This window comes from Pieris rapae, chromosome 14, assembly GCF_905147795.1.
Source record: "Pieris rapae chromosome 14, ilPieRapa1.1, whole genome shotgun sequence".
In the NCBI taxonomy this organism is placed as follows: Eukaryota; Metazoa; Arthropoda; class Insecta; order Lepidoptera; family Pieridae; genus Pieris; species Pieris rapae.
In genome coordinates this window covers 7429491-7445559 of record NC_059522.1, presented here as the reverse complement: position 1 = coordinate 7445559, position 16069 = coordinate 7429491, and the positions used below count along the sequence as shown (strand labels likewise).

The following is a 16069-nucleotide window of genomic DNA, read 5'->3' as shown; positions in this document are numbered from 1 at the left end:
TTTATTGCCAGTTCTTCTCTTCCGTTCTACGCCCTTGATTTGAGAACTTAAATTAAATTCATCTCTTCTTTATTCTTTATTCTTTTCTTTATTCATCTTTTCTTTATCTCATCCATTCTTTTATATTTTAAGAAATGATAAGTCGCGAGCAGAACTTATATAGTATAAAACATGAGAAAATTTTCTCTTAGGAGCTTAAAAAAATGACATTGTGAGGTGTAACCAGGTCAAGCGTTTAAGGATAATAAATGCAAAGCTATAAGTTATAAGCCGCTTATGAAAGTAGGAAAAGGAACATTTCCCAGGAAACATTCATACAATGCCGGGAGCTCGCAGTTGTGTGAAGCTGAGTGGAAAAATTAATGTACCGCGATATCAAGAGACCAGCAATCACAGCTCCTGTTATATGACGACATTTTAACATGTCACATTAAAAAAAAAAACAAGTGTTTACAGAAAATTATTAAATAGGTAACGATAATCCAGTAGCACAGAATTCACTAGTAGACTATTTTAATTTTAGAAGTCGAAAGACGTTTGTTAAATCAGTTTGATTTACTTTTCTCACTAAAATGGTTTTTTTTTCGCTCGCATAAACAAATTTGCTACAAAACAAAACATATTATCGATAGTTACCCAGCCTTAGCTAACTCACAAAAGGTATTGCTTAAAATGTGAAATTTGGTAAGTCGAGAACAAAGGCGGGTTGTCGGACCATGAGACGGAACACTACAAATGTAACGATTCAATTGAGTACTTAATCAGCCGAGTTGCAAGCGGGAAACAAACTCAGCGTTTAGTAAACTCTATGTTGTAACTGTATGTCGTTACTAACCTAAAAGATATATCTATTTTAATGTTTTGTTTTATTATTGCAAGAAATCCCTTGGCAGAATATAAAATTCATATAAAATTATATAAAATTAAGCTTTAAGTAATCCTTAGTTAATATAAAGAAAAATTAAAAATACACAGTCATAGTTTTGAATAATAAACATGTTTAATTTATTAAATTTTTTTTTGTACGAAATAGTTTTCTTTTAGTTGTCTGTTTCGATCTAAATATTAAAAACTGACTGCTATAATATATATTTTAATTCATAAATATATGATACAAATAGCTATTGAATATTCTTATCATTATTTTGCTATTTACCATAAATAATAGAAGTTCATATTAGTAAAACAAACAAAAAACGATATAAAAGAAAAATTTTGTTTTTTTTAAATATATTGTAAATTTATACAACAAATAGGACAGGGAGAATAAATTAATAAAAAATAAAACGTGACATGAAAAAACACTCAGAATAAAAAGCTTAACCACTTTTAAACCGTTTAGCTGCCGGTGTATAACGAGCCTAAGTGAAATTAATTCAATGAAGGGGCCTGCTTACATTGGATTCCGTTCCTTTCAGAAGGATTTATTTTTGGTGAATGCGCCGGAGCTGGCAGTTTAAACCGAATTTAAATTCTATGTTCCTAAAACATTAGCTACAGCACAGGCAGAGTGCTTCAGCGAACTTTATTGCTTTTTGGAAATACACTTAGGAATTCCCAGTCAGCAGAAGTATTCAAAAATTCATTTCGGTTTTAAAATTGATAGGCGAAACTCAAAGCTAAAATGCTCTTTATGCCTGAAGTACGCATTATATTATTAAAAAAAAACTAGATCGTATAAATATAGTCATACAATTATTCAATTGAGGTAGTATAGTAATAAAAAAATTGGAAATTTCAGTTCCAATTTTTTTATTAAATTGGAACATTCATTTAAAAAACAAATGAAGGTTGTAAACGTATATAATAGAATGTTCTTATGTTTTATTGGTTTAATAATAATAAGTGATTAATATATGGTTAACTATAGTGATACTGTCTCAGAGAGTAAGAAAGATCATTCTAATGACACTTATATACTCTGTGAGAGTACGAACTAGTATATATGGGAAAGTTATTATGATAGTTCCAATAAATATGGTGGTATACAATACACAGCATACAATCACAGGGTATACAATGCAACAAAATTTCCACCCGTAGGCGAAGTAGATAATCTATCTGAAGGTAAAAATGGACTTAAAATGAAACACTGAGCCGCACAAAAATATATAGCAAATAACGTAACCTTCACCCTTGAAACCGTCGCCCGCAGACTATACCGCCTCTCCTGTACGAGAAAACGTACGGAAATGAGATATGAAAAATAACGTCACCATATTTAACATACATGTGTTACTTGTACAATAATATCATACATAGTACATTTCTAAAATCGGCAATACCAAATGATATTTTGATATCTGATTGTTTTTATTATATATTACTATTGATTAAAATATATGATTTAATTGTAATTTTATTGAAGTTTATTTTTCTATTTTTATACTGTTTTTATTGGTCATACTAATTAACTTTATTAAATGACGACATTAAAGCGATAGCTGGTCAAAATTGGAGTAAAGTAGCTGAAGACAGAGATAAATGGGCGTCACTGGAGGAGGCCTACACCCAACTTGGGGTTCCAGTAGAAAATACATAGAAATTTAGGTACACAAACAATGACATGAAAGAGACATTATACTAACATAGGTTAAACTACATGAACTAACACTAAAATGAATTGAAAGATGTGTAAACTTTAACTACTGGAAATAAAAGGCTTTTTTATTTTATTTTATTTAATTTACTAATTAATGGATATATTTTTATTTGTGTACCTAATTTTTTATCTGTCAAAGTATACAGTTGCTTCAAATTATTTCAATTGTAGATACAAAATTAATATTAGATTATTTACTAGAAATGTTTGATTTAAGCAGTTAAAAAAACGCCGCTTTTTTTCCTTTTACCCCTCTGTACAAAGCATCTTTTGTCCATCTGCATGAATGTCGCGACGTTCAGGAAGACGGGTCAATATTACATAGGGTTGTATCGGGTTGACATTGTTATAGGAAATTTTTCGGTCAGGGCTGAAACGCTTTCGGTTGATAGAAAGGAGAAACCTATTCTAACGCATATCTCTTCGAAAAGGGTATCGTTGACGCAATTCAATTCCTTATGTATTGATCATCTTGGACCTTACGTATTCATATTGAAAATTAGATTTTCTATTCTTACTTACCAGTCAAAGATGTTTTGGTTTTAGTAGTTAACGTTCTAACTTCTAGTTCAATTAATTTTTAAGTAAAATATATTACTACTTGATTAATAAATGCATATATATTTATATCAATGAAGTCTTCGATAGAGAAGCTACCACTATAGCCATGATGTAATTATTATTTATTTTCTAAACTTTAATACCATACAAATATTCAAATGATATTTTCTGTACATTTGTTTTTTTGTGAAAATAGTATCATGAAACAAGTGCAAATTTAACCATGAGTATGCAATCATATTTTATATATTTTGTATGTTGAAAACGGGTCCCTAACCGACGACACTGTTTCTGGTACAAAGTTCGAAGCTATCTATTGCGTGTTAACTAAGCGGAGTCCCACAGAGTTGTCGGCGGTACAAAGCTAACTCGTTTAAATCAGTCCCTACCGTTGTCTGCGGCGGATCGATCCGATATCGCCGAATGTGCCGGTCGTTATTGTTTTGTTTTACTGTATAGCATCCATTTCCCTTATCCCTATAAAGAGAAGCTTATCCTTTCGGTATTATTCCATATTTTTTTTGAGGATTTTCGTTAGGAAAACAGGGTTTAGTTTGTAAAAAATGTTTTCTGATATTTATGTGCCCGAAATAATTTTAAGCTATCCAAAATCCAAAAAAATCCAACGCATAATAGCGATAGTAACATTAATCAACCTTATAAGTAAATTTACTTGTTATTAAAAATAGATACTAAACAAGTTTCAGTTATAACATTGATCTGAGAGGTGATTTACAGTTATATTGCATATTTGTTTGAGACAAATCATTTATAGACGAATGGTCGATGTCCAGTCAACCGAGCGGCTTGATCCTTTGGCGTTGCGTAGAGAAGTATCCGACATCTTTATGCATATTCTACCGTTTACCATTAAGAGAGTTCAGAGGAGTAATTGGGAAGTTAAGGCAGAATACGAAATGCTGTCAGAACCGAGTCTTTCTTATCAGCACTATGTAGAGCTGAGCAATAAAGTATTTCCGAACTAATTCGACTAAGGGTCCTTCTAGAAAAGAACGTAACAATTTTGATCTTCTTCTTATAGTGCAGATGGCACTAACCTTGCAAAGGTTGGCGATCATAATGGCTATTTTAATTTTGGATGCCGCGCTTATGAACAATGACTTGGTGCTTTGACCAAACCATTGTCTCAAGTTTTTTAACCAGTACAAAACATAAACAATTTTTATATGGCCGTCAATGATTAGCCCTTTTGTGAGTGTCTATGGGCCGTATCAGTTAACATCAGATGTGTCTAATCACCATTATATAAACAAAAGCAGTTTATAATTTGTCAGAGATATCATCAGTTTTGTTTTTTATTTGACAGATACGAGACTGGGTGTCAGCCGAGGTTGAGATGTTGAGGGCACAAGCTGTGGTGGTCGGCGACGTCGACGAGATACTGTCGCAGCTCGACAAGCAAAAGGTAACTTAGCATACTCTTATACCTCCTTAAAATAAAGCAACTGATTGGAATTAAGATATTGTACTTAAAACATACTACGTAAAAGCAATATAATAGGCGAGTAATAATAAACAATTGAATACTATCAGTGGCCGTGGTAATGAAGAGATATTTATTTAATAATGCGTATTGTACTGTGAGAATTGTTAATAAGGATTTCTTGATATTAATGACGGAGAGTAATTCAGAAGGGTTGTTCGGATTAATTCACACACCACTACTATGTATGTGTAACTAGCTTCCCACCGACGTATTACTAAATCAACTTTAAGAAAAGAGCAAATCGATTCTTAAAAGGCCAGCAGCGCACACGTGCTCTATTGAAATGTTTGTATCGCTTGCCCCCGTTACAAAAATGTTGACAGTTTGGGCTAAATATTTTTCAAAACACTTGTTATATTAATAAGCATATTCACGTGTTGGAGGAAACTTTCTAATTTAATATTATAATTAAGTTTAAGCTTATTAAAATATGAGAATTCTTTGTCAATAATTAAAAGCTTTCTTTAATAGAGCTGTCATACATAATCCCTTCAGTTTCAAGTCTGGACAGTTTAATGAAAATTAAAATTTATCATTCAAGAAAGAAAAAAGTGATTTTAAGTAAACCGATTCGATTTTATAATAAATATTTTATCCTTTTTTAATGAGTTAGGCATTCAATTACCTTATTGGTTTATTTTGAAAAACACATAATTTGTAACATTCTGCAGAATAAATATATTGTAATTTTTATGGAATAATATACAGGTATAAAAATAATAACTAAAATATATTTTTAAAAGGAGTACTTTTAGGCAAGGTTCCGAAGATACTGGCAGCGTTCCGCCTTTGAATTTCTTGACTAATTATTTGTCCAAGGAAGCTTCCCACCAAATCCACAGAATATATCAAATACAAAATATTGTATATCTCAATTTCTTATATTTTTATTTCTCCATTTTTAATTAATTTTCACTATATATGTGAAAAATATGATTAATACTAAATATATAAAAAAAAAACAATGGCGCTACAACCTCTTTTTAGGTCTTAGCCTCAGATTTGTGAATGTGTTTCATGATCATTTTTCAATGTAAGAGGCAAGTAGGTGATCAGCCTCCAGTGCCTGACACACGCCGTCGTCTTTTTGGGGCTTAGACATATCGGTTTCCTCACGATGTTTTCCTTCACCGTTCGAGCAAATGTTAAATGCGAACATAGAACGTCCATTGGTGCACAGCCGGGGATCGAACCTACGACCACAAGGATAAGGGTCGCACGCTCAAGCCACTAGGCCAACACTGCACTTATATATTCATGCAAATGTATATTACATAAAATTTTAATCGAAAAATATTTTGCTAAGGGCAAACTTTTTGTTTTTATTTAATTCTTGACTCATGGTTTTTATGGAAAGGAAAATTGCAAGCACCTAGAATTCAGTTGGACTCTAAATAAAAAAAATGTTTTTATTTGTACGAAGGTTTTAATTTCGGAAGAGCGAACAGTCTCTATGGGATAGCGTTAAATATTTTTCATAGCAGGAAAGGTACTAAAAGGGTTAGGATAAGATATGTGAAAAATCATATTACGGCGAAATGAAGTTCGCGGAGGCAGCTAGTAGAAAATAAATAATTAATTTTATATTTAACAAATCATAAAATTAATTAAAATAACCCTAAAAATTTAAAAGAAAAGATTTGCTTGTATAAAATAATACTAATCCAAAGGAAAGAAAAAATGCTAATACAAATTATAAATTGACAGATACTCATTTGCCATAATATGCGATTACTTATAGGTGAACTTTTTTTAATAGATTATCCCTCTACCGTTATATTTACATTAAAAACATTTTATGTAATCGACCACACTACAATATTTTTAAGAAAAAAACTTTTATCTAGCTGCTATGGTCTCTGGCAGAATGACCAGCGCTGTGACATCCTGCTCCTCAGCATAATGTTGAGCCAGGCCAATTACAGCCACAGAACACCCGCATTACTCATTTGAAACAAGCCGAATGAGAAAACAATTTTTATTATTAGTTTCTTCTTATTATTGTTTTTTATATCACATTTTTTATCTTTTATTCTATCTTAATATATATATTTCTTGTGTGCGTGTGTATGTGACTGAACTCCTCCTAAACGACTGGACCGATTTAGACGATTTTTTTTGTGTGTGTTCAAGGGGATCTGGGAATGGTTTAGATTCACAATTTTGTCCGCTGGACAATGTTTTTTTAATAAATTTTCAATTTATTAGTTGTTGTTGATTTTGGAATGTTTTACATTGGATCCGACAGACGGCGCTACCATCGCAGTGTCAAATTTTAAATAATATTCGAATTTTAATTTTAGTCTGTCCCGAAATTTAAAAAAAGTTTTGTTATCATTGTGTTATATCGTGTGTGACCATGTGCTGGATCGTTAGATATTGCCATAACGTTTGAATAATAATTTTCATCAAAATGGCTTATTAAAAATTGAAATTTTTAAATTAAAGACGTGTAGACAGGACAACGTCTGTCGGATCCGCTAGTATATATCTATATCTTTTATGTGTGGTTTTGTTTGTAATCAATGTTATGTCTGTCCGTCTGACTATTGTAATACAGGCCATGTATATTTCAAAATAAATGAGCTTATTATTTTGGAGCTGCTCTCACAGAGTAACACCATGAATAATAATTTAAAAAGTTTGATAGAAGCATTGATTACGGCCGTGGACGACATGTACAATGGAATTATTTACAACTAGTGACATCTATATTAAATTATTGTAATATATTTTTTATTTTAATAGCGGTTACCTGTGGCTAGTATAGAACACGGTTTGGCGTCACTCATACAACGTCAGTTATACTAGATAAAGAAATCTCATTACTCCGTCTTCATCGATCCCTAGCTACGCGATACGAATACGTAATGTGAGTACTTGCTCAGCTACTGAGCCATCGCGGCTTAAGGCATTTCACACGGAGAAGGTTACGCAGCGTGTTTATTTATACATTTTATTTATATTCGCATAACAATTATTTGCTAACGCAATGACTTACTAAGATTTCAATATTAATTTAACAAATTTCTATAAAACTATATTTAATCAATGAGCGATGTGTATGTTGCATATAATATAAGATAAAAGTAAAAAGAAATGGGGCACGTATAATTCGCTGTATTACTTTAGTTGTCGTGTCGGCCGTTTTTTATGGCTATTTTTTTCTTAATCAACGGGATTAAAGTGACGAAAGATATAATATTATGTGTGAGTGCCTATAAAAGTTACTTAATTTTTTTTGTTACGTGTGTAAAAAAAATCATTCGTTATGCATTTTTGATAATACCTGTTAGGACTATTGTATCTTTTATAAATAAAACTGTAGTACGATTAGTCGCGAAGCTTAAATAGTGTAAAGCTACGCCAAATCTTTGTAGTCGTTTTTTCATAACAAATATGCATTCAGAATGCATCGCTGAGTTGTGCTTATGTTTGATTAGATAAAATATACGTGTGTATGTACATTTTGTGATCCAAATAAACACTGATATTCAAAATCGTTAAGGCTTTTAAAACTAAAAAAAGAGCATTTCAAAGCATACAGACCGTGGATTATGAAAGTTTGACTAAGAATTGTTTTATTGTGACGTCCCAAAGCAGGACGCCGCTCGTATGAATAGCCAAAGGGCATTAATGTGAGGGGTATTATTTGAAAGCCCGTAACAAACAAAAAGTTTATTAAATTGACAAATTCGGAGGGACCCGTTGCTAACTTGGACTGCGAATTGTTCGTGGTTAACTTTATAAGCCTTTATTTTACAAACTTTTCCTCGAAAGCCTAACTAACTGAAGATAAATGTAAAAAGTTCAGTATGAGAAACATTTAATAAAGAAACAACTTTTTAATAAACTTGAAAATGACAATTTTGCAAGAATATTACGTACTAAATATATTTATAAATATATATTTAATTGCCAGCGTTACAGGCAGAGACGAAACTTTTTAAATTTGTTTTAATTTTCTATCTAAAAACAAAATAAGTATAATATAAATAAATAAATATCTGGTTTTTATTCTCAATTATACATAATTTATGAATTAGTATGTACAATGTACATGAATTCTTTGAATGTTCATTTGGATGACGGAGTCTGTGTCTGTTTTATTGATGGCTCTACACAGATATTTGATCAGCCTTTTGTACTTCACGAAACATGACCACGTCAATTGTGTACGTACTAGTAAAAAAATGACATAGGGCTTGAACACTTACCGTCAACTTTAAGATTTTGTTGGTTTTATTTAATAATACTCTACTTCGCTGCCATTGTGTCCAGGTACTTTTTCTATCTCTCAAATTTATACTTTAAACATACAATTACAATGAATTAGCTCATGAAAGGCGTGTTATACGTCTCGCGAGATACGCCCCGGCTACATCGGTAATATTTTTTTGTTTACAATACAAAAGAACCTTTCAGGATGAAATTTGCTACCACGCGTCTTAGTAAAATATTATTTAAAATTTTGCCTAAACATGTCCCTTCATTCGGTCTCATGATAATAACATGCAAAAAAATCTGATTATTTATATAAAATAGCATGGACACATAATTAAATTAAGAAATAATTTAAATGCGTGACAGTCTATCGGCGAACTGGCAGCGGTTGATTTAGCTAATACGTATTTTATTGTCTATAGAATATAATTCAACGCAAAACCATGTTCTCTTATTTGTTTCAACAATGATATTGGTTAAATATTTGTAGGGGCCAACACAGTTAGCTTCATCCGTATTCGATTGATGACTGAGCAAAAGTTTTGGGATTGTGTCACTGCGCATGTGCAGTAAACAGTGATGGGCTGTGTTATCGATGTTGTTTATAGTAACTGAAAATTAACATATTTTCTAGTACCATAAAATAATGATTTTTCATTATAAGATAGCCTGATTTTACCAACTATGAGAATTTTTTGTGCAATTCAATTTTTATACTATTAAAAGAAATAAACTATAATATTAGTTGTTTTGAACACGATTATCACATTATATTAAAAAAAAATACGTTATAACTTTAAAAAAATGTGGAACATCTGACTATCCTATTATATAGAATACACACATGTATATATTTTAAATACACCCAAGTTTTAATTTAAATACTGTTAAATAAAGTTCATATAACCCACTATTATTTCAAGCTGAGCAGACATTAGTGAGCATGTAGTGTGTGCATGTGAATATCTTCGTTGCTTTGTTTGTATCAGAGAAATCCCTTGGTTTTCTTAAATATCTTTTCTGTATTGATCAACTCCCCTGCCCTTATGTCCAGGTAGTATTTCCATCTCTTATGTGTTTACTAAAATATGCAGAAATTAAAATCATACTCATTCCTTTTACTCATCTCGCGAGATACACCCGGCTACATCGGTATTGCAATATACATGGGTGAGCCGGGGAGCACAGCGACCTGTTCTTTCATTTTTGTTTGGGTCCTTCAAATTTTTAATTTTTTTTTCGCAGAACCAAATCCATTTGTTTACACGATACTAAATTAACTTCCCACTAAGTTTCAAAAAACTCGAATACATTTATCGACTCTGATCAACACTATTCCCCCTCTACAGAAAACGCATGCGCACTAGAGATGGCAGCAAGCCGGGTTGCTTAGCAACGCATAACATACAACGTAGCGCGTAGCGTAGCGTGCTCGCAGAATCTTGATTCCATAACTGATTGTAGTAAATTTTTCACTTTTCAATTCATTCAATGCTACGAATTATTCAAGACCTAGATTATCTTATTATTATTTTTCCATTCTAGCTCTCCAAGCACAAAGAAATTAAATAATGTTATTCCACACGCTTTAAGCTGAAAAATATATCTTTGTAATATACGCGCACCACCACTTCGGGAACCAGCCGCCTACTGAAGTATTTCCAAACCAATTCCATTTAGGGACCTTCAAAAAGAGCATACCAATTGTTAAATTACCATATTCTGGCAATGTGACTAAAAACGACCAAGTAATTTTACTACTTCTGAACTGTAGAACCGTTAATATTAAAAATATAGTAAAATTGACATGTACTAAAGCAATGCTCATCAAAATCGTATTACCGTAATTCTGGTACAATTTCAAATATTCACGAATGTTCTCCCAAACAGGCATAACATTATATTGAATAATTTATGGAGCCAATATTCTCAATACATAGACAGATATGGTATCTAGTTTTTTAATTTACAGTCATATACATATCTTTATTTAATTTAATTTTAGGTTAAAAGAGATAAGTGTAACGAATTCTTAACGATAAACATAAGTTAGTAAATTAGTATGTCTTCCGTTTGGGTATATGAATTATTTAAATCTTTACTGTAAATTAGCCGTTAACTGATTGACTCTGAGTGTAAGCCATGCATTGAAGCTGCGTTTTTATACTTTGAACTTGTCGTTTATTTAGACGATTAATTCTATACTTTATAGGCTACAACGCCCTCTTGTAGAACGTTGCAGTACTGAGTAAACATCCAAACATTGGTTTCTCTATACCGGGTGGGATATTTAAATATACAATGTACAATTATATAATACAATGTCGGGTTTATTCGAACGCTTTTTAGATGAATACAGCTGGACCGATTTTCATGGTTTTTGTTTCATTTGCCTCTGTACCGAATACATTGGAAAATTGAAAAAAAAAAAACATCTGGTCTAAATTTTTAACATTTTTAATCTAAATCCACGGAATACAGAACGTTTTACCTTTTAACTTATAAAATTAAATATTAGAACCTCGATGTGTGAATAAGTTACCTATATGAGAATTTGTGTCATAGTACGCCTCTAGTACTTGCATATTCTTCGCTTTCAGTATTGGTACGCTACTTTTAGACTTTTACACTTTGTACACAAGTTTCTACAAATCAACGTCTAATAGTAAGACAAATTTACTAATTACCTGATTAATTTGTTGATAGATAAAATAAATTTGTTAGTAATTACTCGCTATTATAAATAATCTAAAAATACGTACTAATGTAATTAATTACCCGTTTAAGTTATGTGAATTTTATACTAATTGTGTGTGTGGAATGTTATTATTTTCGATTTTCACTTGAATTCAGCTGGGACCAATACAAGACCGATTATTTCAAAAATAAAGAAGAAACTATTACTTTTGATATAAATTTAAAGCATAAACATATCTTTCATAGTTGTGTACAAAAATGTAATCACAAAAAATTGCTTAATATCAAAATATTAAATATTAAGGTTTGTAATAGTCAACATGTGTTTTTTTTATGGAACAGGGGCCAATAATTGTGCTCACCTGATGTTAAGTGAACCACCCGCCCGTCGACACTCAATGCCAGAGGGCTCGCGAGTGCGTTGCTGGCCTATTAAGAATAGATTTTTTGCAATTCGATATCGTTCTAGAACTTCAACAAAGCTTGCAATAAAAGTTTTAATTAAGAGTAGAATTATCGTATTTTGTAAGTTTGTAACAAAAGTGCTCGGTTTCATAATGCTAACCTCATTAGAGCCGGCTTTGTTCGATAATTAATTGAATTCCTCACAATTACACTTCTTATTTTTATACAGATTTCGTTAACAAAAAAAATTATATATTTCTACATCTTACATCTTTATGCTCGTTTTCAATTAATTAATTATATATATACTAGCTGACCTGGCGAACTTTGTTCCGCCTTAATGGCAATAAATAAGCAGTTTGGGTTTTTTTATTGGAAAAAATACAAAAAAATTAAATACCTACATTAATCATTCATTATTATTTCTGTATTTTAGTACATAGGTTGCTCTTCCCTTAAGTACCTTGTGATACACATTTTTTCATTTTTTGTTTTATTATCAGGCGCAAAAACAAACAACGCTGATGGTCTTCCGACCCGTGAACATGCCACGTATAATTGACCATGGGAAAAACATGAATGTTCTAGATTTAAACCACAAACTTTTAAGGATTGGCCTTGTGATTTGTTGATGGTCATGGCAAATGCAAGACGTATCGGAAATTGAAGTCTTTTAAATTCAAACGGCATATCGGTTGGGATCATCGGGATCCTCGGAATAAGAACTTCCTCACCTTTGAATTTTCCTATCATTATCGTAGCGTAAATTACATTGTTCTTCAATTTTCTAACCACCAAACGCATACCATTATGTAGTTCAGGTCATCTACATCTTTATTCTTTTTCGTCTTTTTCATCAGTAAGCAATGTAACTCTCATGTTTGTTGTCAGCTGCAGTTTCGTCACATAGCGCCATAGATTTGACGATTTGAGGCAAGCGTTTATTTCGTCGACAGCCGTAGTATCTTGGAATTACTGGCAGTATTTGGCGGAAATCGCCAGACAGTAAAATCATTGCTCCTCCAAAACATCTCGATTCATTGCGTAAATCTTTTAATGTTCGGTTAAGTGCTTCCAATGCACGTTTATGCGCCATTGTGCATTCGTCCCAGATGATGATTTTCGATGCCGCTAAAACTTTGGCCATTGCTGAGTGTTTTGCAATATTACACGTTGGTTCTCCAATAGTTTGAAGATTTAACGGTAATTTTAATTCTGAATGAGCCGTACGGCATCCTTCTAACAATGTGGCTGCTATTTCAGAAGAAGCAACTGCAACCGCTATGTTGGATCTCGCCCGAACAGTTGCTAAAACTGACATGAGGAATGTCTTGCCAGTTCCACCAAGGGCATCTAGGAAATATAAACCACCATTTTCATCATCGTTTGCCTTCATTAAAGTATCATAAACTTCCTTTTGTTGGTATTTCAACAGGGGTACATTCGTTTGAACTACTAAATCTAATTCCTGGTGATCATATTCACGTTCCCGTTCCAATACTCGATTAAATGCGTCATTCGACAACAACAACAAATAGAAACATTCATCATTCTTTCGATGAACTGTATACATACGACAATACCGAGTTTTATAGTTCTCTTCACTGTTTATACGAATGGGCAATAGCACTATCATTATAATTAAATTGTAAATTGTAAAAATAATTAAACGTATTTATTTAATAGAAATATTTTGAATATTGATTTCTTACAAATATCAAATTGTCATATATACGTCATTACATAGCTGTCATTATACGTCAATTACATAGCTATCATTTGCGTTTTATTATTCCAAGTCTGATTCTTATTTGTTATACCACTTTTTATAGTGACTGACGTTTCATGTCAAGTCCCACGGGAACGCTGTCGAACGGGATAAAAAGTATCCTATGTCCGTCTCCTGGCTCTAAGCTACCTCCATACCAATTTTCACTCAAATCTGTTCTTTCGTTCTTGAGTTATAAGTGGTGTAACTAACACGACTTTCTTTTATATATATAGATATAATTTTAATCTCGGAATAGGCTCCAACGATTTTCATGAAATCAAGTATACCTTACCCCGCATTTTTATTTATACTATATATTCCCTGTAGTTTCGGGGGCGATAAATCGATCTAGCTAGGAATAATTTCTAGAAAATGTCATTTTATTCTATTGGTAAGTAACATACCAAACATACAGAATCGTATATTCAGTTTTTTATTGTGTATAATAAAGGTGATTTAATGTAGATTGACGTAATAAATATACAAAAATACATTTAGGTAAACAAATTAGGCTATACAAAACCGCCCAAAAAAGCTGTTCCGTAGTTCATACTCGCACTACGAAATAATTTAGTTTGATGTAAAATAAAACTTTCCGTGCCTCTCTTTTTTAAAGACTTAAAACACCTGCTGACACTATACGTACTTGCTTACTATTTTTAGATATTATTCTACGATATATAAAAAGCAGCAGACTCGGCCAAGCGTTGCTGTGGCTAAGGTTTTTGTTTTATTACATAGTAGTAAACAATTTAAGGGAAACGGAAGGAGAACTTATGTGAAACGTTGGTACTTTAAACACAGCGCCATATGTTAGAATCGTATCAAATAATAAACAAATATTTGCAATAAAATAAAATTGCGACTATAATTAAAGACCTAAGCTATCCTATCTCTTAAGTTAGACCAGACTGCTCACGGTGTGCCAATTTTATTTAAAATCGTTTCAGTATTTTAGGAGTCCATCGCGGACAAACATCGTGCCAGGAGATTTATATATATTAAGATTAAGATAAATAATGATTATACGGAATAATACGGAAGAACAAAAAAAATAACAGTTAACAATCTAAAATACTCCAGTGCGATGTTAACTTAAACGAAGCACGGTCGTACCTTTGGGCGATTGTTATAGGATAAATAGGTTGTATTGATCCAACCAAATTACGCACAAAAAACGAGTTTTCCTTCAATCTCCTAATAATATTTACTCGGGCTTATAAATATTCAGAATAATGAGCGTTGCTTTAACAAAAACTTCGCAGTTCCTTCGTTATACATTTATGATTTTAGGGTTGAAAGAAACTTATTCCGATGAACGAGGCCAACGTAAAAAGGCTGAGAAAATTTACTTTGAAGTGAACAAACCTGCGGACTTGTTTTAGTTACAAGTATTATAGACAGTAACAAGTTGTAGTGTTTTTTTCTTTTGCAAATGTCTAACACGGAGATAGAGATAGTTGTCATGTGAAAAACTTAACGTTAAAACGTTATTTTAACGTAAAACGGTAAACGTAAAACGGTAAACGTAAATTAGATTAAGACAGAGAGACGAGAAAAAGACCAGAAAAATAGGGAAAATGTTATGGGAAAATCTGAATTTATCAGAAATTAAATTAATTTAATTATCCCGCTTTCTTTAACATTACTTTTTTAATTGGTTTCTATTTCTATTTTTTTAGGGTGTGTTACGTGAGTTGGAACAGAAGAAACCTCAACTGGATGAGCTGCTGCATACGGCTGAAAGTCTCAAGGGTACAGAAAACAGACAGCAGCTACATGGAAAAGGTAAGTTGATTTATACCCTTATTTTCTTTTCTTATCGTAACTAATAATGAATGAACTAAGAGAATGTTATTCTTGTGAATTCAGCCGATGCTCAAATGAATATATCCGTCTCCGTGTTGAGGGTGCACAAGACGCGTGTACATGAGTGCTTCCCTGAGTACATTTGTATGCTCTTGCGGCACTGCTAGCAATCGCGATCGCTTATCACGCCGCGTGTGATTATTTGGCAGCGGCAGCCCGTCTCTCCAACATTTGTGTACTATATACCTGTAAGGATGTTTAAAAATATACATATATAATATATATCGTGTGATATCAATTGTTACCTCTCACCAACTTCTTGTAATCTACCATACCCAAGGCAGTTAATAAATGAAGACTGAACTTTCAAACCAACTGACCAATAATGAAATGATATTTTGTATTTATAACAAAGAAAATTAATATAACAATAACATATTAAATACAACAAATACGTAAATCTCGAAAATATGATCATTATTTTATATTCTCG

At 32.1% G+C, this 16069-nt stretch overlaps 1 protein-coding gene across 5 annotated transcripts in view; it reads left to right on the top strand.

The window, feature by feature from the left end:
• LOC111000702 (dystrophin, isoforms A/C/F/G/H) overlaps positions 1 to 16069 on the top strand; it is a 328798-nt gene that overhangs the window by 55086 nt on the left and 257643 nt on the right. For all 5 annotated transcript variants that reach the window (XM_045631069.1, XM_045631068.1, XM_045631072.1 and 2 more), the window contains 2 exons: positions 4491 to 4589; positions 15450 to 15555. In XM_045631069.1, coding sequence (XP_045487025.1) covers positions 4491 to 4589; positions 15450 to 15555 — 205 coding nt within the window. The remainder of the gene's footprint in view (positions 1 to 4490; positions 4590 to 15449; positions 15556 to 16069) is intronic.